We start from the raw sequence: 26063 nt of genomic DNA, 5'->3' as shown, positions 1-26063 counted from the left end.
ATAAGCAGGTATAAAATAATGAATTAATTAATTAATTAAACTAATCCTCCTATTTCTACAATTAGGACAGAAATAGCAGTGATAGGCAACTGGATGGTATTAGATCCAATCACTCTGCCCTGAACACAATAAAGCGATTTTTTTTAAATCTAATGCACAAATATTTTATTCTCAATAGAAAATAGAAAAAATATAAAATGTTGACAGTGAGATATTTTACTATTTCATTCAAAACATTTGCTCATCTTGAATCTGGTGGCAGCAACACGTATCAAAAAAGGCTGGAAAAGAAACAGCTGGAGGAACATGTTCAAACCACTGAGGTTGACTGGCAACAGGTCAACAGGTCAAAGTTCAGGTCTGTAACATGACTGAGAATAAAAAGAGCACCTTAGAGAGGTAGAGTCTGTAAAGGTGGGGATGCACTTGTTGTTGCACCTCACGTTCACATACTTCCTGTGTGGTTACCGCGGGTTACACCAGGGGGCGCACCTGATCACGCACATCGGAAGAAGCTGCCGGATTTACAGGATGTAAGCAGAAGTACGGTAAATATGGGGTGAAGAGAATAGCTTAGATTTTAAATATACTTTACTTGAACACACATCATATTCAGTTTTTCTTCCAGACTACACATTGCTTTGTTCTACACATTCACACACGACATTGATGTATTGGTTGGGGTTCAGTGTCTTGCCCAAAAACGCTTATACTTGAAGCCGGGAGTCTAACCAATGATCTTCTGATTGTCCAGCAGCTGTGGCTCAGGAGGAAGACTTTAAGATCTTAAGATCAGGATAGAAAACGTGACACCGGTGGTATCGTATATGACTTATGAGGCCCCTAAACCAAGCAGGGCACAAGAATTTGACTACACTAAACATCAAAAGTAAGCTTACACTGCCCCCTACTGGTCACCTACATATTGCATTGTGCTTCCATGTAACATTAATCTCTGAGGATGTGCACAACCAACACACTAAAGAGGCAGCCATGATAAACAGGCGCAGCTCAGCAATCTGCCAAAACAAAATTTTAGAGCAATTCTTCAGCATAGGATTATATTATTATAATATTTTGCAGTATTAATTCAGTCCTGGGAATGGTTTTGGTTTAAAGATGCAAGAGAAACCTTTGTTTGCTGAGAACCACTTCCTCACATTTCATTTTACCAAATGAACAAATCCAAAAGTTGAATGTCTGTCTCCTTGCTTTTTCCTTATTTCCTAGGATGAATGTTTCCTCCATTTTGTTTCCTTTTGTTCTCCTTTCTCTTCCTCGACTCTTCCCTCCTTCTCCCTCATTTTCAGTCGTCCTCTCCTTTCAAAGCACTGCGAAGGCTCCTCCAGAACTCCTCCCTCCTCTCCTCCTCCTGAGGCCACTCCAGGTAGGTGGTGGAGCTCATGAGTTTGCGCAGCTTGCAGAAGCGTTTGGGGACGTTGTCCTTGGCCAGCGGCTCCAGCAGGATCAAGATGGCTGCGTCTCCCCCGGCGTCGAAGAGCCAGAAGTGGGAGAAGTCCAGCTCGTAGCGGCACCAGTCGGACTGCACAAAGTTTTCAGAGAGGACAAAGATGGTCCGCCGGCTGCGCTCGATGGCGCTCATGATGTTGTCCACAATCCACTGTCCAGGAATGAAGTCCCGCTTGTGGAGGCAAAGGGTTAAAGGCTGGGAGTCGGTTTCTCTGTGAGAGAATAAGCAGTTCAGTTAAGTGTGTTATATACCTGTGTCTTCTTCTTTAACTTGGCACAAGAACTTAAACTCTGCAAGGGATGTATTTAGGAGAGGGGGGTTAAAACATGGGGCCCATTGAGCTTCCCCCCTTCCCCTGGTGTTGTCCTGGATATAAAGACATTCTCATTTTCACCTGTTGACTTTTAAAGTTAATTAAGGAGCCCTTTGTTAGGGGTTGAGTATCTTTCCCTAGAATACTTCAAAATGTCTAGCCAGGCGCTGTCAGTTATGTTGATTTTGTGATGTTTAATCTACAGAATGAAGTACCTGCTCTCTCTGTAGCACCACAAAAGCCTCTATAAGGTTTTGATGATTCAACTTTTTGGGGACTTTCAGACCTTTTGGGGATCGCCATGTAAGCTTGTGTCATCATGAAAATGAAACAGTCATCCCCTTCATACAAAGCTGTTTTTCTTAGTCTTTTAATAGCTTCACATTAAAATAGTTTGTCTTTTAAAAGTTGTTTATTTTTTACATCATTGCTGAAAGGTTCAATATTACCGATAAGAGTTTTTATGTCTGAAGTAACTTGGAAATGCATCATGGTGGTACCCTCCAGAAAGACAGGATTTTCGAGTAATTTTTATTGAATTATACTGAAAACACTAATTAAACTGCTGCTAAGCGGTAAGTGAGTATCACACAAACACACTAACCTTGGCTCCTCCAGCTCAGGAACCAAGAAGTTTTCCACCCAGCCAGCATCTCTTTCACTGTAGGAAACAAAGGCGTCAAAAGACAGCAACGCCTCCAAACTGTCTTTAGATTTGCGGACCTTGGAGCTACGCTTGGCCTTGAGCCATGCCCAGGTCATCTTTAGGTACCAGAAGGTGTGAAGTTTCCACAGCAGAAAACATATAAGGATCCATACAAACAGAGCCAACCCACAGCACACAGACACGAATAAAACCCGCTGGCACATGAAGACGGAAAGGCGAACTCGACCCACGGGCTCCCCCTGCAGGTAGAGAGGGGAGTCGCAGACGTAGCTGTCCCCTTCATCTGTCAACTTCACGTCTCCATCTCCTTTAAACTGAGACCGGAGGAAGGTGACGAAGTCGCAGGAGCAGATGAACTTGTTCTGACCTGCCTGGAGAGTCTGGAGGCGTCTGTACGACCTGAGGTCTGAATGGCCGAATGTGTTCAGGGTGTTTGACTGTAAAACAAACGATGGGCGTCACACTGTGGAACACAGAGAAGGCTGGAAACCTTAGATGTGACTGTTTCTCACCTGTATAGTCAATGTTTGTAGATTAGGGAAGAGTTTTCCTGAAGGCAACCTCAGAAACTTGTTCCCAGAGAGGTAGAGCTCCCTCAGAGCAGGCAGGGGCAGAGTGAAGGCACTGAGGTCGTTGTTGTTCAGATCCAACACCTGAAAACAATGAAGCACACAGTGAATACTTCTCATGTGATGGAGTCGGGACGTTTGGGTTGGTTTCTTCATGGTCTAATCCAGGGGTCGGGAACCTTTTTGACTAAGAGAGCCATGAAAGCATAAAATTTGGAAATTTATTTCAATGAGAGCCATATAATATATTTTAAAAGTGAATTCAACTAAATGTCAGTATAATAAGCCTCTGAATTCATTAGCATATTATATTAGCATATATTAGCATATTATTTATTAGCATACTCGCCATCTGTGAATGGTTTTCCGTTCCTCACTATTGCTAAAGATCCAGCAAAGCTAGCAGAATTATAGCCACCTTGCCGGGTTGCTGCTGGCTCGCTTGAACCCTGCTCAGTAGCTCTAGCTTGTACCCTGCTCAGTAGCTCTAGCTTGTACCCTGCTCAGTAGCTCTAGTTTGTACCCTGCTCAGTAGCTCTAGCTTGTACCCTGCTCAGTAGCTCTAGCTTGTACCCTGCTCAGTAGCTCTAGCTTGTACCCTGCTCAGCAGCTCTAGCTTGTACCCTGCTCAGTAGCTCTAGTTTGTACCCTGCTCAGTAGCTCTAGCTTGTACCCTGCTCAGTAGCTCTGGCTTGTACCCTGCTCAGTAGCTCTAGCTTGTACCCTGCTCAGTAGCTCTAGCTTGTACCCTGCTCAGTAGCTCTTGGCACGCTTTCTTTCTGCTGTCTCCTGCCGGGTATTTTGATGCAAAGGTAGCATGGCGCGTGTCGAAGTGCCGCTTTACATTCGACCGTTTCATCGATGTAATTTTGTCTTTGCAAATTAGACACACCGCAGAATTTGCTCTCTCCACAAAGGCGAATTCTTCAGTCCATTCGGCCTGAAATGTACGATACTCGTCATCTTTTTTTCTTTTCGCCATCTTCTTCGTCGAAGGGTTAGCTTTGAGCTAATGACCGAGCAGACTGATTCAAAAGGGGGCGTTTACCTGTTTTACAACGGCCAACGTAGTCCAGTATCATCCAATTAAGATAATGGACAATTGCTCCTGCAGCCCTGAACAGGACATGAAAAATCGATGGATGGATTAAAACAAGTGAGAATATTTAGTTTTATCTGCGAGCCAGAGGCAATCATCAAAAGAGCCACACCTGGCTCGCGAGCCATAGGTTCCTGACCCCTGGTCTAATCTATCTACCTCCAGGGATGTGGGTAGACAGGGAGAGATGGTGGTGAGCTTGGCCCTGGAGATGTTGAGGAATCGCAGGGTGGAGGGCCAGGAGCAGCTGGAGGGCATGAAGCTGTAGCTGTTTCTGCTGATGTCCAGGTGGGTCAGTTTGGTGAGCTTAGCTACCAGTCGGCTCACTGTGGACAAAGACTGGCCAGAGGTAGAGAAACCCTCAAACTTTAGGACTTTTAATGACGAGTATGTAACACTGATTTTAATTTGATGAAAATTCTCAGTCATCCTAAGACCTTGAATAAGGGAAACTGGCCTTGGTTCTTGAAGAGGTTTCAGCTCTGGTGAGTATGGGCTCGTAAGCAGAGAGGGCCTTTAAAGTGTCACCGAGTCACCTGCCAAGTGTGTGGGTGGTTCAAGTCATCCTTACCTGTGAGCTGGTTTACCTGTTTGACAGAGCATTTTTGGTTCTTGACTCCTACCTCAAACCATCGGTCTTTCTATCCAGAACGTGGACAGTTCTGAAAGCGTCTCTTCTGTATAGAGCTCCGCCCACTCCTCGCTGCACTGCATCCACTCAGTTCGCCAACCTCTGTTCTTGGGTTTGAAGTGTTTCTCAGTTTCTCTGAGACTCCTGCTTCATATGAAATTACAGTATGTTTGCACCTGTTCTTCTTAGCTTCTCGACCTGTGTGGTTTGGTCTATTTGTCTCTGCTGATTCCGCCCAGTTTGGGTATCCAGTGCTGATGCTCCTTTTGTTTTCCCTCAGCCTTGGTAGGTACACTCTCAGCCCGGCGATGTGGAGCTCTCATTACAGCCAGTTTGTGTTCTAGTGGATGGGAATGTGTGGGTTTCCTGTAAACCTCAGGGTTAAGACTTCCATCCTCTGCCTGATGTTGCTGTCCACCAAGTTGATGCTCCGTGAATGAAAGCCTCCACTTCTTGAGTTTAGATCTTGACCCAGGTGTCGCGCACATACCTGAACCAGTGCCTTGTTGTTGTTCCTTTGTATGAGCTCAGTGCTTTGTTTTCCACTTCCTCCATTTAAAAGATTATCTTTAGACAAAGTTACACTCTTTTTGAGAACAGTAAACATCTTCAAGAACCAAGAATAAGTCCAGTTGCCCTATTAAAGCTCTTAGGCCCACTTTTCAAGTTCCACGCTTGCACCTTTAAAATGTTTCCGCTCATGTTTAAAACTCGGAGGTCCTTCAGTAATCCGTCTTTTTCACACAGCATACAGCCCAGAGTCAGGTCGGTCAGCAGGTTGTCAGACAGGTCCAGGTATTGCACAGACACCATGAGTTGGATTGTTTGACAGGAGAACAAAAACAACTGAGGGCAGAAGTCACAAAGTTACAACAGTTTTGTTAAGTAGGATTTGAAACGTTTTCCTCACTCTGCATTTCTATTTTTAGTGATTTTAAACACTTTGATCTAAAAAAAACACAAATACTCTTTATTACAAAAACAGTTACGGGTCATTTCGGTTTACTGGTCGATCAGATTTGTGTGAACAGGCGTCTAAAAGTGTGCGGAGTGGTGGATGAAGGCTGAGGCCAGACTTGAGAAACCTTATTCATGGATATGTTGATGATGATCAGCTGTTTGTAGCTTGGTGTTGGCAGGACATCGAATTATTTTAGACAACAGATTGCTCACAGAACTTTAAGCTCCAACTTTTATTTAAGAAATGTTACCATGACCAAACTGAACGTTTGAAATAATAGTTAACTTCCTCCCCAAATAAGATTAAAATCTTTTAATTGAGAACCTATTTCTGCCAGTAGGACGGAGATTTGGATGGTGTCGACCACTACTCCTCAATGCCCAAAAGAAGAGAGGCAGGATGAGAAATGGAAGGGTTGGGACAAAATAAAATGAGAACTTACAGTAGTTGCATATCTAGTTATTTATTTAAAAGTTTAATTAGCTGCTGAAAGACTTCGTTATAAGGGCATATTTGAGACACTAAATCATTCATTCATCAAGCTTACCTTTGTTTTGAGATACTTAGTAATGATTGTGAGAAATGTTCTCTTCAGTTGGAGGTAAAAAGTAAGAATATGAGACGGTTCAAGGTTTTAGAAACTATGTGAAGGTACTGAAATATCTGCAGTCTTTTTAAATATACAGTCAAAATAATGATAAAGTTACTGAGTCATTATTTGAGAAATTATTCCCATTATTTGAGTGACAAAACCCAGAGTGCTGAAGATTTTAATCATGCATCAACCAAGTCAAAGTGTTGGCAAAGTCTCACTTTAGTTTATAATGAAAGTAATTATTTTTGAGAAAGTTCCTCATTATTTTCCAATATGTGGTCATAATTTTTGAGAAACGTTCTCATTCTTTACATACAGAACGTTGTTTTGACAACATTAACCAACCAATGGAAATAATAAACCTTACAAACCATATTTAATCTAATCTTTGCACATTGGAGTCCTTTTGCTGTGTCTTTGTAATGGACCAACAAGTTGGCCACCACTAAAAATCAAGATTTTTACCTTTGAGTCAATGAAGGACAGTTTTCTTTGGTATTGCAACAGAAAATTCATCTTTGCAGTCATGACGAACTTAAAAATATCCAGCACCACCAGTTTCCTGACGAAGAACTCGTCCATGCTTCTGTGATCGGTCCAGCTGGCATGTTCCAACCTAACAGAACCAAAAAGGAAAGTCCTGCTGGATAAAAATCACTCCCAAAGAGAAAGGTGATAAAGAAACTAAACCCTCTCTGAACTTTATGGTTTTATGTATCAGGACAAAAAAACCCTGATAAATACAACCTCAGATGAGTAAAACAAAACGTGACATATTACACTGCCCAGTTTCTGCTGCCATCTAACCTGTATGACCTTGTTTTCTCCAGCCTAGCCCCTTGGATTTGTTTCAAACCTTTGCATGTTGGTGACCATTACCTATCTTTGGACCTTGCCTCCTTACCCAGCCCAGTATTGTGAGTCCAGATTCCTGTTTTTTCACCTAAAGAGATACCGAGCACCTTTTTTTTTTACTCTTTTTGGATCACAGATTGGATTATTGTTTATGGACACCCTGGCTACAGACTCAGGATATCAGGTTACGTCACTCATCCTGTCGATGTCTTGCCTAACCCTTCCTCTCCGTTTACCTCCAGTGAAAGCAATCTGACCCCTAGTCTTTACAAATTTGTCTAGTCCTCATTTCATTACAATCATTACCTTTGAAGTCCCACCCACAGCTGTGGTTGAACCACAGAGTCAGAAGATGAGACCCAGGAAACCAGTTGTAACTCATGTCCAATGTAGTATGTCATTTGGTGATGTTCATCTGAGGTTGTATTCCATTAATTTTGAGACCTGATTTTGTTTTTTATATATAAAAGGTTTGTACTTTGGGTTTATAAGTCGTCTTACTGCTGTTGCTGCTGTTTGCTCATGTCTGAAGTTATCAACTGAAGTGATTCATTTGTAGTCCTGACCTCCCACCTGGGCTACTGTTCGAAGTGTTCAGTGCATCTACCATGTAAGGAATCAGCCATTTGGTGTCTGAAATTTTAACTGTAACCTTTTATGCACTAGAGACTCTGTCTCTAGACACACTAGACTCTATCTCTGCACTTTATCTTTCTGCACTTCCTTCTATGCCTGCACCCTATCTCTACTCTGTCCCCTCTGACAGAGTCGGACTCCTGGGTTCCTTCTATGTAGCTTATTGTTAGCTTTTTATAGAGCTGTTATATCTTCATTTGTAAGTTGCTTTGGATAAAAGCGTCTGATAAATACAGAAACAGAAACAAACATAAACATAAACAACAAACTGGTCACATAGCACAATGATGGTGTACAAAAGCTGTACATAGACTGAACTATACCATCACACATTGTGGATGTAGTCAGCAGCTAGCATGAGTCAGCAGCTAGCATGCTAACGCTGTCATCCACAGCTCATTGCTTTCGTTCCCTCCTTTTTCTTTCTGGGTGTTAGAAACTGGATTTTTTTAATCTAAACTGTAAACTTCTTAGGTGCACATTGTAATGTAGCTTGTTTTTAAAACATTTGTAATTTAGCTATAAGAGTGGCTCTAAAAACAGTTTACAAGCTGCTCTCATTGTGCAGTAACAGTTTGCTGTCCATGCTTCTGTGGGCGGATACATCCAGAACAAGAAAAGGTGCACAGATTTGTCAACTTTTATGTCAGTGTTGCAGAGGCAGATGTTAATTACATGTACTGAACCAAAAACAGCTAATTCGTTCTGTCTATCTTCACAGATTCAGCATAGACCCACCCAGCATTTATATCGTGTTGCGATCAAGAAGTGTCAGAAATTAATCAATAGCTGGTTCCCCCTATCCCTTGCTGAGTCCTCTATATATTTTACTTGAAATAAACACGGCTTAATGCTGGTTCTGGAGGTGCTTAAGTTTTTCCCGTGATGACAGAAAACTATGTTGTAACAGCAACTGTTGAGGTTGCAGAGAATCACACCGATGCATTGGTTTCCCACCTGCCTTCGCCTGTCAGAGTTAGACCATCTACAGAAAGGGTGGTCAGCGGCATGCCATCCGACACCACCAGGAAGCCAACCAGTGCCTCATCAGATATAGAAAGGTTTTGGAGGGATAAAGACCTGAAGAGTTACACCACAAGAAAATGTCATCGTTGGCTTCTCTTTCAAAAAGGATGTTTTGGAATATGAGCTTCAACAGCAGAGAAGGAGATTTGTGGTACGACCTGACTCTCCCCCTGGCTGACTCTCTGAGGGGCTGAACGGACAGATTCCCAATCAGATGGAGGTCTTTCAGAATAACAGACGTTTCAGGGTACGACACGTCAGCGAGCACGGCAGAGGCCAAAGGCACGTTTGTTAAAAAAGGACCGTGAAGGCTTAAAGTGACCCGACCCAGAGGCCAAATGTCAGCTAAAGCTCCGGAGTCATAACTGTAGAGAAAATGAAAGTCAGAGAAAGTCACAAATTGTTTCATACACAATTAAAATAAACAGAAACAGGTGAAACCTGGACAGGTTGTTGCCGTGCACTGTGAGCTCCTCCAGCTGGGTGACTCCACACAGATCTCCTCTCCTCAGCTCCTCCAGGGCAGGACCTCCAAACGCCAGCCTCCTCAGTCTGATGAGTCCGTAAAACACCGATGGAGAACCCAGATACCTGGAGGAGAGCCGGTGAGAAGACAAGAAGCTGCACTGAGGCACACCTGGACATCAGGTTTAATGTGACTGTATCTGCCTGAATTACAGGACATCTGGTTAGGATGGGCCTCAGGGCTGATGCAGAACATGCTGGAGGGATTATATACCCCATCAGGCCTGGGAATGAGTTGGGATCCCCCAGGAGGATCCCAAAGGAATGTCTTGGTTTCCTTGCTGGACTCGTTGCCTCCACGACCCGACCTCAAATAAGTGGAAGATAACGGATGGATGCTCAGAGTTCACCCAGCCGAACTGGGCTCCTCACCTGTACGGGTTGTTGAGCAGGTTGAGGCGCTGCAGAGCTTCCAGCTTCCTGAACCAGCTGTGGTTGAGAGCAGGCAGCTGGTTGTCAGACAGATCCAGCTCCTCCAGACTCCACAGAGAGTCGAACGCCGACGGATGGATCACAGATAAGCTGTTACCTGGAGGAGAGTGAAACTGACGCTTAAACACGTGCTACATTTAACAAAACCACGGTGAGGCGGTAAGTCCCATTGGTGTTACCACGGAGATCCAGAACCCTCAGCAGCCTGTGACCTGCCAGGTCGTCATCCGTCACCACGGTGATGTTGTTGAAGGAGAGGTCGAGAGCCAGGGCGCGATCCGTTACCAGTGGAACATGCATGAATCTGCTGTGGGAGCAGTTACAGAAGAGCTGCAGGTTGCAGCGGCTGCAGGACGACCTGCCATCGTCTGCGTTTAACCTCTGACCCCGGCACAGGGTGACGGACAGGAGGAGGAGGAAGGTGCAGCAGCAGCAACTCGGTTGTCCCATACTGTGGACCAAAGATGAGCAGAATTGTATGAGAGAGGTGGCATGAAAAGACGGACAGATGATGCTGGTGTAGTGGTAAGATTGCCAGCTTTCATGTGGGTGATTTCGAATCCCCCCCCCTGCATGACAGATACTACCTCCTGTAGGGGTCCTTAGGCAAGACCGCCTTACGCTACCTGCCCACCTGGGATATGAGTATAAGTCCTTTGGATAAAACCGTCACCTTACGCTGCATAAAAAAATTGGGTGGATGCACTGAAACAGGAAAGTGAGTCAGCTGAAAGTGTGAGTGAACGCTCTGTGACACAGAAGTGAAAGAAAAGCAGGAAGGAAGAGTGGCGCAAGCAGAGGAGGCGTAAAAAACAAGTGGGCTGACACAACAGTGTAAGCTTGCTTCAGCCAAACCGAGTTGACCTGGAGTACCGGGAGTTTTCCAGGTGTTGGAATGAGGAAGAAAAGATAATGCCGTGTCAAATCTACTGCTTTCTGACCTTATCAGGCTGTGTGGTTACTGGCCCAGGTTGTGTAGGTGGCTGGGGGGCGATGATTGGCTATAGTCTTGTGCATCCCTAGATAATTAGGGTTTGCCACCTTCCATGTGGGAGACATGGGTTCAAATCCCCTGCATGAAAGGTACTGTCTCCAGTAGGGGTCCTTAGGCAAGACCCCCTTAGCCTACCTGCCTACCTGTAAGTCGCTTTGGATAAAAGCGTCTGATAAATGCATAAACATTTTTACTTTTCACGCTCAGACTGCTGTGAAACTAAAGTTGCAGCCAGTAGAGTTCCAGATATGATGCCGACATCTTCCTCACATACCCGGCTTTTTGTTTTGTCTGAAAATATCTCATTCAGTGAGCCGTTAAGATGTGCAGGGGGAATTTATCTCACTTTGCAAGGTTATCCAGCCCATTTTATCCTTCATATGATGCTGCATTCCCTGTACCTCAGAAATGGGAAGCTTAAACTTATTTTGCTTTGATATTTATATCAAGTTTCATCATTTCATGGTTTAATTAACGATTTAATTTAACGATTTAATTAATTAATTATTTAATTGATGATTTATATCCTGTCAAAGACAGTGTAATTGTTGGAAAGTACTTAGAAATTCTAATTTCCCAGTTGTGATTTGAATGCACCAGTAAAACACAACAAAGAACAGACTGTTTTTGAGTTTTTGCAGTTGATATGTGAGTTTTCACTGGTTTTATTCATCTTCCAGCAGCTGTTCAACACCTGGAGCCAATCCAGCTGTTTATGGTCCTGATCAGGGGAATGTAAGTATCTCTGAATGAAACGGCCAGTCAAGTATTTCTGGATGGTTTCTGGTCTGACTTCTCAGGATACTTAAGGCTCATTAAGTGCTACAGATCTAAAAAAAAAAAGAGGCAGAGTCTGAGATAAAAAGTGTAAAATGATCCTCTTTAATAGAGATTTGAATTAAAGGAAGAGTAAGGAGCTGCTGTACTTTCTCTGTGGTTTTTTTGTTTTTGTTCTTTTACCAAAGCAGACCCTGGAGAGTTGCATCAGCTTGTAAAAAAACCCAGAACTGTTTCCTTTAAATCATGTTGAAATCCATCCTTGAATGGTTGCAAAACGTAGCTGTTAGAAAAATTCTCTTAAAATTAGGCTCAGAGTCGCTGGATACGATTAACACAAAACATTTATTTCTTGCAAGAAAGAGACAAATCCGCACAACCTGTCGGGAAGATGGCTCAGAGTTGTTTCCCGGACAAAATGGTGCTCCAGCTATTTATGTTGCTTATGCTTGCTGATCACACAATGTTATGGGAAAAGGTGCTTCTCACCAGTTAATATTATGGGAAAGACTAGTACAAGAGTCAAAACACTTTTGCTTGAATCATAGAAGAGGAAAAGATGGAGGGACTCTTCTGTCATAGTATAACTATATAATTTTTCCAACAGTAGCCATGAAGCGGGCAGACATGTCAGCAGATTCACCTCCAAATAGAACCATTTTCACGATATATGAACTCATTTGGTAGGTTTTTGATCCATGTAAGCCTGTAAATGTTCAGAAGCAAACCAGCAGAGCCACAAGGATGCAGTGACCTCAGCATCATATCTGCCTTTTGTTTCACAGCAACCAGAGAACTGAAAGCAAAAATCCAAGAGCAGAAGTTTTGTGAGTGCACAGAAGAAGCATGAATGGAAGGAGAAGGACTCGATCTGGGAGCTGAAACACAGTTTCGAGGTGAGGCAGAGCATATTTGCGTTAGAAAGTGTGGGAATTTGGCTCTCAAGATGAAAAATTACGCTTTGAAAATGACATTTCTTTGCACCCATCTGTGCTTAGTTTTATGACTGAATGTAAACGGATGTTGCATGTTTCAGACCAGAAAACTTCAAACTTTTGTGCAAACTGTACGCATCAGTTTGTTCTGCAATCTCTGCGAGGGCTGAAGCGTTACGAGCTGCTGTCGGTTCAGCTCGGGGGCACAAAGCAAGAAAAGGCGGCAGAAAAAAAGCCTCGAGCATAGAAGGCAACAAACTGTATTACTGTTGCCTAAAGATCACGGCCATGAGGCCTTTGGGAAGCATCTGAGAGAGACAGAGGTGAAGTTCACCGACCCTTAAATCCAGATTAAAAGTTTGCATCAGCTGCAGGTTTAGGGTTCGGATAACACCTGGAGCTGCGTTCTCACGTGATCACTAACCGAAACTGAGCTTTCATTAAGCTTTTCTCATGCTCAAGTTGAACATGCACATCTAAAAATGTTGATGCAATCACAAACCTGTGAGAATGCAAACAGAATAAGTGCCCTGGCTTAAAAGTAATGAGACATTAACCAAAACTGTCAGGGAATCTAAACCAATTCCCTCGTGTTGTAGCCCTCATTTGCACATGTTTTTCTCTAGTTTTGTGAGACAAATGGCCTCCAGGTGTTATTACTGTGCTGTTAAATAGAGAATGAACTTAAATATAATTACATATATAAAGCATAAAGCACGTAAATGCCATAAGTTGCACTTATTTTTTTTCACAAGTCTGTTGTCTTACCTTTCTTTTAGCCGAGCTGAAGCCTGATAACAGAGGAACTGAGGAACTGAGAAAGACAATAGGCTGACTTAAGGAGGTATTTTTATCCTCTAAGGGAGGAACGAAGAACTCAGTGACACTGGAGGACAACTGACAGTTTGAAAAGAGGTAGTGACTGTACGCTGAGAAGACTATAAGTAGTGATCTGTGTCGAGGCTTCGAAGCGTGCGGCGAGTAATTTATAGACTTAGTGAAGCCATGTTGTCATTTCAGTCACCAGATGCTTTACATTTATTGTCCACTTGATGGCGCAGTCGAGCAACTGAAGGCTTCATCAAAGTGTCTAACTTCAAAAGCTGTTCCAGAGGTCAAATTTTGTAGGTTTGGAAAACACACTTAACTCTCAATTAAAAGCCTTTCGAAGAAAGTGGAAAATAAAGCAAATGAGCAAAATAAACTGTTCCTCCGACCCATCCAGGGTCATTGCCTCTCGTCCAATGGCAGCTGGGATAGGCTCCAGCCCCCCTGTGCCCTTGAATTGGAATAAGCAGGTATAAAATAATGAACTAATTAATTAAACTAATCCTCCTATTTCTACAATTAGGACAGAAATAGCAGTGATAGGCAACTGGATGGTATTAGATCCAATCACTCTGCCCTGAACACAATAAAGTGATTTTTTTTTAAAATCTAATGCACAAATATTTTATTCTCAATAGAAAATAGAAAAAATATAAAATGTTGACAGTGAAATATTTTACTATTTCATTCAAAACATTTGCTCATCTTGAATCTGGTGGCAGCAACACGTATAAAAAAAGGCAGGAAAAGAAACAGCTGGAGGAACATGTTCAAACCACTGAGGTTGACTGGCAACAGGTCAACAGGTCAAAGTTCAGGTCTGTAACATGACTGAGTATAAAAAGAGCACCTTAGAGAGGTAGAGTCTGTAAAGGTGGGGATGCACTTGTCGTTGCACCTCACGTTCACATACTTCCTGTGTGGTTACCGCGGGTTACACCAGGGGGCGCACCTGATCACGCACATCGGAAGAAGCTGCCGGATTTACAGGATGTAAGCAGAAGTACGGTAAATATGGGGTGAAGAGAATAGCTTAGATTTTAAATATACTTTACTTGAACACACATCATATTCAGTTTTTCTTCCAGACTACACATTGCTTTGTTCTACACATTCACACACAACATTGATGTATCGGTTGGGGTTCAATGTCTTGCCCAAAAACGCTTATACTTGAAGCCGGGAGTCTAACCAATGATCTTCTGATTGTCCAGCAGCTGTGGCTCAGGAGGAAGAGTTTAAGATCTTAAGATCAGGATAGAAAACGTGACACCGGTGGTATCGTATATGGCTTATGAGGCCCCTAAACCAAGCAGGGCACAAGAATTTGACGACACTAAACATCAAAAGTAAGCTTACACTGCCCCCTACTGGTCACCTACATATTGCATTGTGCTTCCATGTAACATTAATCTCTGAGGATGTGCACAACCAACACACTAAAGAGGCAGCCATGATAAACAGGCGCAGCTCAGCAATCTGCCAAAACAAAATTTTAGAGCAATTCTTCAGCATAGGATTATATTATCATAATATTTTCCAGTATTAATTCAGTCCTGGGAATGGTTTTGGTTTAAAGATGCAAGAGAAACCTTTGTTTGCTGAGAACCACTTCCTCACATTTCATTTTACCAAATGAACAAATCCAAAAGTTGAATGTCTGTCTCCTTGCTTTTTTCTTATTTCCTAGGATGAATGTTTCCTCCATTTTGTTTCCTTTTGTTCTCCTTTCTCTTCCTCGACTCTTCCCTCCTTCTCCCTCATTTTCAGTCGTCCTCTCCTTTCAAAGCACTGCGAAGGCTCCTCCAGAACTCCTCCCTCCTCTCCTCCTCCTGAGGCCACTCCAGGTAGGTGGTGGAGCTCATGAGTTTGCGCAGCTTGCAGAAGCGTTTGGGGACGTTGTCCTTGGCCAGCGGCTCCAGCAGGATCAAGATGGCTGCGTCTCCCCCGGCGTCGAAGAGCCAGAAGTGGGAGAAGTCCAGCTCGTAGCGGCACCAGTCGGACTGCACAAAGTTTTCAGAGAGGACAAAGATGGTCCGCCGGCTGCGCTCGATGGCGCTCATGATGTTGTCCACAATCCACTGTCCAGGAATGAAGTCCCGCTTGTGGAGGCAAAGGGTTAAAGGCTGGGAGTCGGTTTCTCTGTGAGAGAATAAGCAGTTCAGTTAAGCGTGTTATATACCTGTGTCTTCTTCTTTAACTTGGCACAAGAACTTAAACTCTGCAAGGGATGTATTTAGGAGAGGGGGGTTAAAACATGGGGCCCATTGAGCTTCCCCCCTTCCCCTGGTGTTGTCCTGGATATAAAGACATTCTCATTTTCACCTCTTGACTTTTAAAGTTAATTAAGGAGAGCCCTTTGTTAGGGGTTGAGTATCTTTCCCTAGAATACTTCAAAATGTCTAGCCAGGCGCTGTCAGTTATGTTGATTTTGTGATGTTTAATCTACAGAATGAAGTACCTGCTCTCTCTGTAGCACCACAAAAGCCTCTATAAGGTTTTGATGATTCAACTTTTTGGGGACTTTCAGACCTTTTGGGGATTGCCATGTAAGCTTGAGTCATCATGAAAATGAAACAGTCATCCCCTTCATACAAAGCTGTTTTTCTTTGTCTTTTAATAGCTTCACATTAAAATAGTTTGTCTTTTAAAAGTTGTTTATTTTTTACATCATTGCTGAAAGGTTCAGTATTACTGATAAGAGTTTTTATGTCTGAAGTAACTTGGAAATGCATCATGGTGGTACTCTCCAGAAAGACAGGATTTTCGAGTAATTTTTATTGAATTATACTGAAAACACTAATTAAACTGCTGCTAAGCGGTAAGTGAGTATCACACAAACACACTAACCTTGGCTCCTCCAGCTCAGGAACCAAGAAGTTTTCCACCCAGCCAGCATCTCTTTCACTGTAGGAAACAAAGGCGTCAAAAGACAGCAACGCCTCCAAACTGTCTTTAGATTTGCGGACCTTGGAGCTACGCTTGGCCTTGAGCCATGCCCAGGTCATCTTTAGGTACCAGAAGGTGTGAAGTTTCCACAGCAGAAAACATATAAGGATCCATACAAACAGAGCCAACCCACAGCACACAGACACAAACAAAACCCGCTGGCAGATGAAGACAGAAAGGCGAACTCGACCCACGGGCTCCCCCTGCAGGTAGAGAGGGGAGTCGCAGACGTAGCTGTCCCCTTCATCTGTCAACTTCACGTCTCCATCTCCTTTAAACTGAGACCGGAGGAAGGTGACGAAGTCGCAGGAGCAGATGAACTTGTTCTGACCTGCCTGGAGAGTCTGGAGGCGTCTGTACGACCTGAGGTCTGAATGGCCGAATGTGTTCAGGGTGTTTGACTGTAAAACAAACGATGGGCGTCACACTGTGGAACACAGAGAAGGCTGGAAACCTTAGATGTGACTGTTTCTCACCTGTATAGTCAATGTTTGTAGATTAGGGAAGAGTTTTCCTGAAGGCAACCTCAGAAACTTGTTCCCAGAGAGGTAGAGCTCCCTCAGAGCAGGCAGGGGCAGAGTGAAGGCACTGAGGTCGTTGTTGTTCAGATCCAACACCTGAAAACAATGAAGCACACAGTGAATACTTCTCATGTGATGGTGTCGGGACGTTTGGGTTGATTTCTTCATGGTCTAATCCAGGGGTCGGGAACCTTTTTGACTAAGAGAGCCATGAAAGCAAAAAATTTGGAAATTTATTTCAATGAGAGCCATATAATATATTTTAAAAGTGAATTCAACTAAATGTCAGTATAATAAGCCTCTGAATTTATTAGCATATTATATTAGCATATTATTTATTAGCATACTCGCCATCTGTGTATGGTTTTCCGTTCCTCACTATTGCTAAAGATCCAGCAAAGCTAGCAGAATTATAGTCACCTTGCCGGGTTGCTGCTAGCTAGCTTGAACCCTGCTCAGTAGCTCTTGGCTTGTACCCTGCTCAGTAGCTCTAGCTTGTACCCTGCTCAGTAGCTCTAGCTTGTACCCTGCTCAGTAGCTCTAGCTTGTACCCTGCTCAGTAGCTCTAGCTTGTACCCTGCTCAGTAGCTCTAGCTTGTACCCTGCTCAGTAGCTCTGGCTTGTACCCTGCTCAGTAGCTCTAGCTTGTACCCTGCTCAGTAGCTCTAGCTTGTACCCTGCTCAGTAGCTCTAGCTTGTACCCTGCTCAGCAGCTCTAGCTTGTACCCTGCTCAGTAGCTCTAGTTTGTACCCTGCTCAGTAGCTCTAGCTTGTACCCTGCTCAGTAGCTCTGGCTTGTACCCTGCTCAGTAGCTCTAGCTTGTACCCTGCTCAGTAGCTCTAGCTTGTACCCTGCTCAGTAGCTCTTGGCACGCTTTCTTTCTGCTGTCTCCTGCCGGGTATTTTGATGCAAAGGTAGCATGGCGCGTGTCGAAGTGCCGCTTTACATTCGACCGTTTCATCGATGTAATTTTGTCTTTGCAAATTAGACACACCGCAGAATTTGCTCTCTCCACAAAGGCGAATTCTTCAGTCCATTCGGCCTGAAATGTACGATACTCGTCATCTTTTTTTCTTTTCGCCATCTTCTTCGTCGAAGGGTTAGCTTTGAGCTAATGACCGAGCAGACTGATTCAAAAGGGGGCGTTTACCTGTTTTACAACGACCAACGTAGTCCAGTATCATCCAATTAAGATAATGGACAATCGCTCCTGCAGCCCTGAACAGGACATGAAAAATCGATGGATGGATTAAAACAAGTGAGAATATTTAGTTTTATCTGCGAGCCAGAGGCAATCATCAAAAGAGCCACACCTGGCTCGCGAGCCATAGGTTCCCGACCCCTGCTCTAATCTATCTACCTCCAGGGATGTGGGTAGACAGGGAGAGATGGTGGTGAGCTTGGCCCTGGAGATGTTGAGGAATCGCAGGGTGGAGGGCCAGGAGCAGCTGGAGGGCATGAAGCTGTAGCTGTTTCTGCTGATGTCCAGGTGGGTCAGTTTGGTGAGCTTAGCTACCAGTCGACTCACTGTGGACAAAGACTGGCCAGAGGTAGAGAAACCCTCAAACTTTAGAAGTCAAGTATGTACTAGCATGGAATAATGATTGTACTTTGTGTTTCAAAGCGACACCTGCAGGGCATTTCCGCTTGTGTTTAAAACTCTGAGTTCCTCCAGTGTTTTGTTTCTTCCACAGAGTGTTTCTGCCAGAGTTAGGTCAGTCAGCAGGTTGTCGGACAGGTCCAAGTACTGCAGGTTCACCAACAGTTGGGATGACTGACAGGGCATCACATACACCTGAAGGTAAAAGTCAGGAAACAGGCTAAGGAAACTCACAAAGATGGAACTTTACAGTTTGACGGTGACATTAGCTGCTGGTTACATCCGGTATCTTTTCATCTCAAATCCTTAAACGACCTAATGAACACAAAATTGGTTGCAAACACTGTTGTGTGTTCAGCCAATTTTTCCTAACTTCCCACGCTGTAGAGATTCAAGAAAATGAGGGAATAAGTGAATAAACATACTTACGTACGCATCAACATTTAAAAACCTGTAAGAACAGGAGCTCCACAGACTCTGAAAACTCTGTAGAGCTCCTAAAGTTGTTTTAAAGAGGGTTTTTAAGTCATTTTAGTGCCAGTTGTTGTGTAAAAAAACACCCTAACATTAAAGCCTCAGACATGCAAACAAACCAGTGTTGTCAGATAACTTTACTGTCTAATTTAGACAAGTTTTGTACAGAAACAAGTTTGCATTACACAACTGGTGAAAGTTCTAGATATAATTCAACTAGTAATCGTTCTATTCAATATTTCTGAAGGGAACAAAATTGCGTTTTTGCTCTGGCTTGCCGCCATCTTGCCGTTGTGTTGCTAGGTATGTCAGCCAATGGAGAAAGCAATCAAATACTGTGTGAAAACCATGGCAGAAAACACACTCAAGGTTTTTTTTTAAGCTATTTCCAGAAACCCACCATTCTACCTACCACCAAAGGACTTAAGGCTTCTTCCCAGTCTGGTCCAGACCTTCAGATCAGTCAACTAATTTGACTGATTCGTGGGACAGTGTGGCATGATTCATTAGTTTCTCAGTTGATTAGTGAAATTCAAACAAATCCATCCATTTTCTATACCCGCTTGATCCAGTTTTTGGGCTCCGGGCTCCTGGACCCTATCCCAGCAGTCATTGGGTGAGAGGCCACACAGAGACAAACTACCAAACACGCTCAGACTCACTCCTAAGGACAGTTTTAGAGACACCAATTAACCCAACATGCATGTACCCGAGGAGAACCCACGACAGTGCTAACCACCACCACCAAAGTGGGAAGAAAAAACTCCCTTTGAACAGGAAGAAACCTCCAAGAACCAGGAAAGGCGGCCGTCTGCCTCGACCGGCTGGGGGTTGGAATTTCATGTCCGAAATGAACTGCAAGCAGTGGTGGGCCTAAGTAACATAAAACCTTTCATAAAACCATCAAAAGTCATCAAAAGGTCAGGCACTTCATCATCAAATACCTAACATGTGATTGGACGAAGCATCTGCCTGTCAAAGTGATCTCCAGCCAATCAGATGAGCCAAACATTTAGCCGTTGAACTTGTCAGCCACCATTGCAAATTGTTAGTCAGACTAAAACTGAACTTCTTTTTTTTTTATTTTACCCTGGAGTTTATGACGGAGACCCTCCTGGGGTAAGTCAGCAGAAACTTCAGCGTTAGAAACGATGTGAACTTGAAGACATCCAGCACCAAGACGTTCCGAATGAAGAACTCATCGATGCTTCTCTGGTCCGTCCAGTTGGCCTTTTCCCACCTACCACCAACCAAAAGAATAAAAACTGTTACAACACTCTGAATCATATCTGAAGGTCAGCAAATTAGTTAGTTTGGATAGTTTGTCCTGGTAATACAGCACTAAATCCACTCTGGATAGGATGATTCAATTGGTGCCAGTATTTTCACTTGATTTTAGTTATATTTTCTATTTATGCATCACAACTACTTGGTTGATTATCACAGTTTCCAAGTTAGAATTAGGAATAAAATGTTCTTTAAATCTATGGGGCTATTTGTTGATAAGAGGACAGTCTTGATTGGTCATCACTGGTGGCCTGATCAGGCTCCTCCCACTAATTTGCATAAAACGTGCTGAAATTTGAGAAAGCATGTCATTGGATAGAAAATTATCTCACAACCCATTCAACTTCAGGATACCTCCTTTAACTGCCACCGCAGGGCCGGGTACAGGTGTAGCGGTGGCTTTAAATGCAAGACATACACATCAACAGTCCTTACTTCACTTTAAAGCAGATACGTTATGCACTTTTGTCACAAGATGGCAGAATCTTGAGGTCTAAACCCTTTCAGATCCTGTTCTATCACTTGGTGGAGCACATTTTTCACTGACTATACTCTGTCTTATGAAAAAGAAGTGGAGGTGAACCCAATTAAACCATCCCTAAAACTTGGTTTTGGTATGTAATGCCAGTGTCATACCAACCATTAGTGGAAAAAACACAAATACAAAACATGCAGCATCTCTTTTTTTCATCATGTCTTTACACCTTTGTTCTTAGCAGCTGGTTTTAGGGGATGAAGTGAGGCAGCCCCGTCTCCCACAGAGCTAAGCTAGCATGCAAACACACAGTTGGACCAAAATTATACTCAAATGTACCCCTGAGGCACGTTTTTAATGTATGAGAATCGATCCTGAACACTTACTCTACCACACATAAAACAGAAAAATACTTGATTTGCAATTTTACTCATGAATATTTACATTTCTCATTATATTCAGTTTGCTATCGATCTTTCAGTCATAACTGCTAAGTGTTATCATAACTGCCCGAGGTTATGAAACACATGCTCATGTTATAACAGCCCTCAGGCCAATGGTGAATTCATCAAAATCAAGTAGTAATACGTCCATCACGTATTGATTTGTTACACTGTCGCTCCATTCCTCAGTGTTTTGTGGAATTTTTTAGAGATTAACAGTAACTGTTCACTGACGGTTTTCAGTAAACAGAAAGGAAATCAAGATTTACCTCGTCTGACAATTAGAAGTCGTGTCACCGAGCTGGGATATGAAATATTAGAACTGGTGGGGCATTATTTGCTTACTGCTGATGGATTTACAGACAATATCCAAGCAAAAAGGGAGAGTGAGAAGTTTCCTACTTCCAAGGTGCAGCATGCAGCATGATTTGAAGTTAAAGTTGGGTGGAGATAAAGATGACAAGGCAGAGTAACTCTACACTGATTTGTGCTCCAGCGGTACTTTCAAACCCAGAGGGGTCCGAACACAGTGCCAGGGTTGTGTTATGTTGGAGTTTTTCTGTTTGTAGTGACTCTTGACGACTAAAATTATGCTCTTAAGCTCAAAGGAAGTCTACTTCGGTTCTTAGATATTCAACCAAAAGTAAGCAATAGATGTAGGGGTGGCTGTAGCTCAGGAGGAAGAGCAGTCGCCCACCAATCGGAAGGTCGGTGGTTCGACTCTGGCTTCCCCAGGATACATGTCGAAGTATCTATTGCACGTAGTTATATCCTAAGACGTGCTGAATGTATGAATGTGTGTGAGTGGGGTAGTGAAGCGCTTTGAGTGGTCAGCTAGACTAGAAAAGCGCTATACAAGTCCATTTACCATTTAAAAAGTTGGTAGATTCATACTAAAGGCTGTATCCAGCCAGGGTTTTGTATCGGTTAGAGCTGAGCATCCATCAGAGCCATTCCTGGGTGTTTTAAGGACACATTTTACCAAGGTTGACAGGTCATATAGATGTCCTGGTTTCCCACCTGCCCTCGCCTGTCAGTGTAACATCCTCCATGTGGAGGTAGGAGAGCGGAACTCCATCCATCACCACCAACAAGTCGATAATGGACTCATCAGATGCAGAAACGTTACGGAAAGACAAGTGCCTGAAGAGTGACACGACAAGAAAGTAAGTATTTAAAGTCAAAAATAGAAAGAAATTCAACTCAAACAAAGGAAAACTAGTCATGAGCAGACCTGACCCTCCTCCTGGCTGATTCTCTGAGGGGCTGAAGGGACTGAGACCCAATCAGATGGAGGTCTTCCAGAATGATCGGGGTCTCGGGATACGAAACGTCAGCGAGCACAGCCGAGGCCAAGGTTTCATTCGTTGAAAAAAGGCCGTGGAGCTTTAAAGTGACACGACCCAGCGGCCAAATGTCAGCCAAAGTACCAGACTCGTATCTGCAGAGAAAAGAAAGACAAAGGGAAGGATGGGAGCAGCACACGATGAATTTGGATATATGTCGAGCAATTTATTGAAACATGAGTAAATAAGGCATAAATAGAGTTTGTACAGTTAGAACAAGTGAGAATTATCTGGTCTGAGCTCCTTTATTCTCCAACACAGCCTGAACCCTCTGAGACAAGCTTTGTGTCATTTCTTTAAGGAGTCTTCAGGAATAGTTCTCCAGGCTTCTTGAAGGACATCCCAAAGCTCTTCTTTGGATGTGGGCTGCCTTTTGTTCCGTTCTCTGTCAGATGATCCCACACTGCTTCAATAATGTTGAGGTCCGGGCTCTGGGGAGGATTCATCCCTCCATAAGACCTGCTGCCACTGATTTTCAGTCCACTTCTTGTGTCATTTGGCACAGCTCAGCCTTTTCTCCCTGTTTCCCTTCCTTAAGAACGGCTTCTTGACAGCCACCCTTCCATGGAGACCATTTCTGATGAGGCTTGGGCCAACAGTAGATGGATCAGCTGAAGGTCCAGATGCATCTCTCAGGTCCTGTCAGGTCACAGCTGGATTTTTTCCTCTTTCTTAAGGACATCACTTTCAGATCCTGTTCATCTGCTGGAGATAGTTTTTTAGGCCTGACACTTCTTCTTTTGTCCTCCACTTGTCCAGTTTCCTCAAATGTTTTAAGGACACACTGCACACCATGCTGAGATATGCCAAGTTTTCAGCTAATAGCTCTTTGGGAATCACCTTGTTGCTGCAGAAATCCTATTTTCTGTCTGTCAAACTGTGTTTTCTTTGCTGTTTTTCATAGATGCAGCTAAAGAAATGGGAACAAATGATGTGTCTTTGTGACAGGCTGCTGGTAACAAAGTGCCTAAAGATCCAGTTTAAAATGGCTTCTTTACTAAGTTGTCTGTTCTGTGTCGACACAACACTGGTTCATCCCTTGAGTTAGGAGCCTTTTTTCTGCCTGAATGCTTCATAGCTCAGAGTTAAGCGGCTGAACAAAGAAAAAACACTGAAAAAGCTCAGGTACAAAGACTGAAAATGAGGGAAAAAGCAGAAAATGTCCAAAGAAAACCTCTGAAAGAGCTTCAGAAAGCTGCAGAACTATTGATCAGGACACTTTAAAGGTTACAGGAAAGTCTGGATCATTGGAGGGAAACAGGAAGAACAAACTTCTGTCGTGATTAAAACAGAAACAGGTGAAACCTGGACAGGTTGTTGCCGTGCACAGTGAGCTCCTCCAGCTGGGTGACTCCACACAGATCTGCTCTCCTCAGCTCCTCCAGGGCAGGACCTCCAAACGCCAGCCTCCTCAGCCTGATGAGTCCGTAAAACACCGATGGAGAACCCAGATACCTGGAGGAGAGCCGGTGAGAAGACAAGAAGCTGCACTGAGGCACACCTGGACACCACGCTTCTGCTCACCCGGCTGAACTGGGCTCCTCACCTGTACGGGTTGTTGAGCAGGTTGAGGCGCTGCAGAGCTTCCAGCTTCCTGAACCAGCTGTGGTTGAGAGCAGGCAGCTGGTTGTCAGACAGATCCAGCTCCTCCAGACTCCACAGAGAGTCGAACGCCGACGGATGGATCACAGATAAGCTGTTACCTGGAGGAGAGTGAGACCTAAATTCATTGAAGCTCTGTGTTCGTTGGTGACCCAGAAGAGATCAAGGAGTTGGCCGCGTTCTGTGTTGAATTTAGGGTGATCGGGTTTGTTTATACGCCACATTTTAAAGATCCCACAAGAGATTGTCCCATCAGCAAGGACTCAGAGTTAGATGTCCTAATTTCATCACTTTGAGCTCTGAACTGAACCATCATTTAGCAACAAAAAGAGCAGGAAGCAGTCAACAAGGGTCAGGAGAAGGAGGCAGCAGGAGAAGGAGAGACTGGACAAGTGAGGACAAAGCACAGCTTGTGCAGGACATATTATAGCAGAGGTTTTCACACTAAGATCGTGGGTCTCCCCCTCAAACAAAGGGTGGAAAAACTCTAACCTAACAACACATGCCTGGTTTTTCTTGGATTATTTCAGGTTAGCTATCACGGATATTTAACTGTCAGAATGCTTTTATCTGTTCTGCACATAACTGCTGATGTTTTACTCGTCTGTTCGGGTTTAACGATGTACCATCATTTGTTTTATTGGCACTAAATTTGTCCTGAGTGTGAGGCTTATGCTCTCCTCGACTTTGGTGGCTCAAACTTTCATGATAAATGATTTTGCCACGACTGTTTCCCTCGTTATCAGCCCCTTTTGATTGATTTGGTTGGTCTAATTGCCACCAAACGTATTGCTTTTGAAAGGATGGCTCCACCCCTGACCGTCAGGATGCACACACTGTAAGATTAGCCTCTAAAATTATGCTTCAGCCCATTTCTAATTAACCAAACGATTAATATATCCATCCATGGCAGGTAAAAATTAAAAAATATTCCAACAAGAAATGCATTAGAGCCATTGAACTGGTGTGAAGCTCATAGATTAGGCAGCGTAAAGGTTGCGTTTCAGTAGAAGAAGTAGTGACAGGAAACAAACCTCAAGGAGAAAACAACAACATCTGTGGTGGACATCCACATGAATACTTTGAGCTGTGGAAATATCTGGTTCATTAGGAAATATTTTAAGAGATACACGAGTTTAAACTTCTCCATCCGGTCCAGATTAATTTTACTCTTTACCAGGTCAAATCGTGAGTCTTTTCCCTTTATCTCTAAAGTACAACCTTTTAAAATCTTGTTGTTAAAATGGTTAATGGAGGATTTCTCATGCTTTACCGCCTCTGTTGATCTCTTCTTATCCACATCTTATACATTTGAATAAAAAGGATCATGAAAACCAGACTAATGTGCCTCTTTGACCAGAATTAGAATCACTTTGACCAAAACAGCCACAAATTAATTGATAAAAAATACTTTTTTCTACTCACAGAAAGTAGCTTCACTGAAAATCGGCCTTAAACTTCATGCATTTGCATCCAACCACTTTTATTTGGGTTTTTATTCATTTATCTCTCCACCTATTGGTTCCTAATTCTACATTTCTTCCTTTCTCTTCCCTTTAAACAGATGAAACATAGATAATATTCCTAAGTAACCTTTTAGAGACACCGGCTCAATCATTTGGGTTTAGAAATGATTCTTTCATCTTTCTTTGGTTTGAGGTTTCTATGATTTTACTGTTTTCCAACTTGTTTCTCATCAGCGTTACCGTGAAGATCAAGAGTCCTCAGACTGGCGTGTCCCGTCAGGTCGGCAGCAGTCACCATCGTGATGTTGTTGAAGGACAGATCGAGGCTCAGAGCTCCGCCCGTTACGGTGGGAACGCGGCTCAATCCCGCGTGGGAGCAGTTGCAGGAGAGCTGCAGGTCGCAGCGGCTGCAGGACGACCTTCCATCGTCTGCGCTCAGAGCCGTGCACGAGGAGAGCAAAACGAGGAGGAGGGTGCAGCAGCTGCCCCTCATGATGTGGCAGTGAACACAGTGATCCAGTGGCAGAGCTGATTTATTGAGCTGCAGACAAAGAAGTGAAAATCACACATGTAGGAAGTAGAATT

At 43.5% G+C, this 26063-nt stretch overlaps 2 protein-coding genes across 2 annotated transcripts; both read right to left on the bottom strand.

Moving 5' to 3' along the window:
* Window positions 1-538: 538 nt before the first annotated feature.
* On the bottom strand, window positions 539-13340 carry LOC140282060 (toll-like receptor 2). Its single transcript, XM_072376608.1, has 12 exons — window positions 13255-13340; window positions 9960-10231; window positions 9721-9877; window positions 9265-9414; window positions 8982-9188; window positions 8755-8877; window positions 6772-6922; window positions 5432-5596; window positions 4279-4458; window positions 2964-3104; window positions 2389-2888; window positions 539-1682 (listed from the first exon to the last, which is right to left on the bottom strand). The coding sequence occupies exons 2-12, from the start codon at window positions 10228-10230 to the stop codon at window positions 1307-1309; spliced, it is 2421 nt and encodes an 806-aa protein (XP_072232709.1). The 5' UTR covers window position 10231; window positions 13255-13340; the 3' UTR covers window positions 539-1306.
* Window positions 13341-15026: 1686 nt separating this feature from the next.
* LOC140281906 (toll-like receptor 2 type-2) lies at window positions 15027-26019 on the bottom strand. Its single transcript, XM_072376417.1, has 11 exons — window positions 25719-26019; window positions 23957-24113; window positions 23716-23865; window positions 22299-22505; window positions 22085-22207; window positions 19949-20099; window positions 18416-18580; window positions 18146-18325; window positions 16740-16880; window positions 16165-16664; window positions 15027-15456 (listed from the first exon to the last, which is right to left on the bottom strand). Exons 1-11 carry the CDS (start codon window positions 25969-25971, stop codon window positions 15081-15083), a joined length of 2403 nt encoding a protein of 800 aa, XP_072232518.1. The 5' UTR covers window positions 25972-26019; the 3' UTR covers window positions 15027-15080.
* Between the last annotated feature and the right edge of the window lie 44 nt (window positions 26020-26063).

This window comes from Leuresthes tenuis, unplaced genomic scaffold, assembly GCF_036924035.1.
Source record: "Leuresthes tenuis unplaced genomic scaffold, fLeuTen1.0.hap1 SCAF_22, whole genome shotgun sequence".
Lineage (NCBI taxonomy): Eukaryota > Metazoa > Chordata > Actinopteri > Atheriniformes > Atherinopsidae > Leuresthes > Leuresthes tenuis.
Note: the sequence above shows the minus strand (reverse complement) of the source record. Positions and strands in the feature narration are given on the sequence as shown.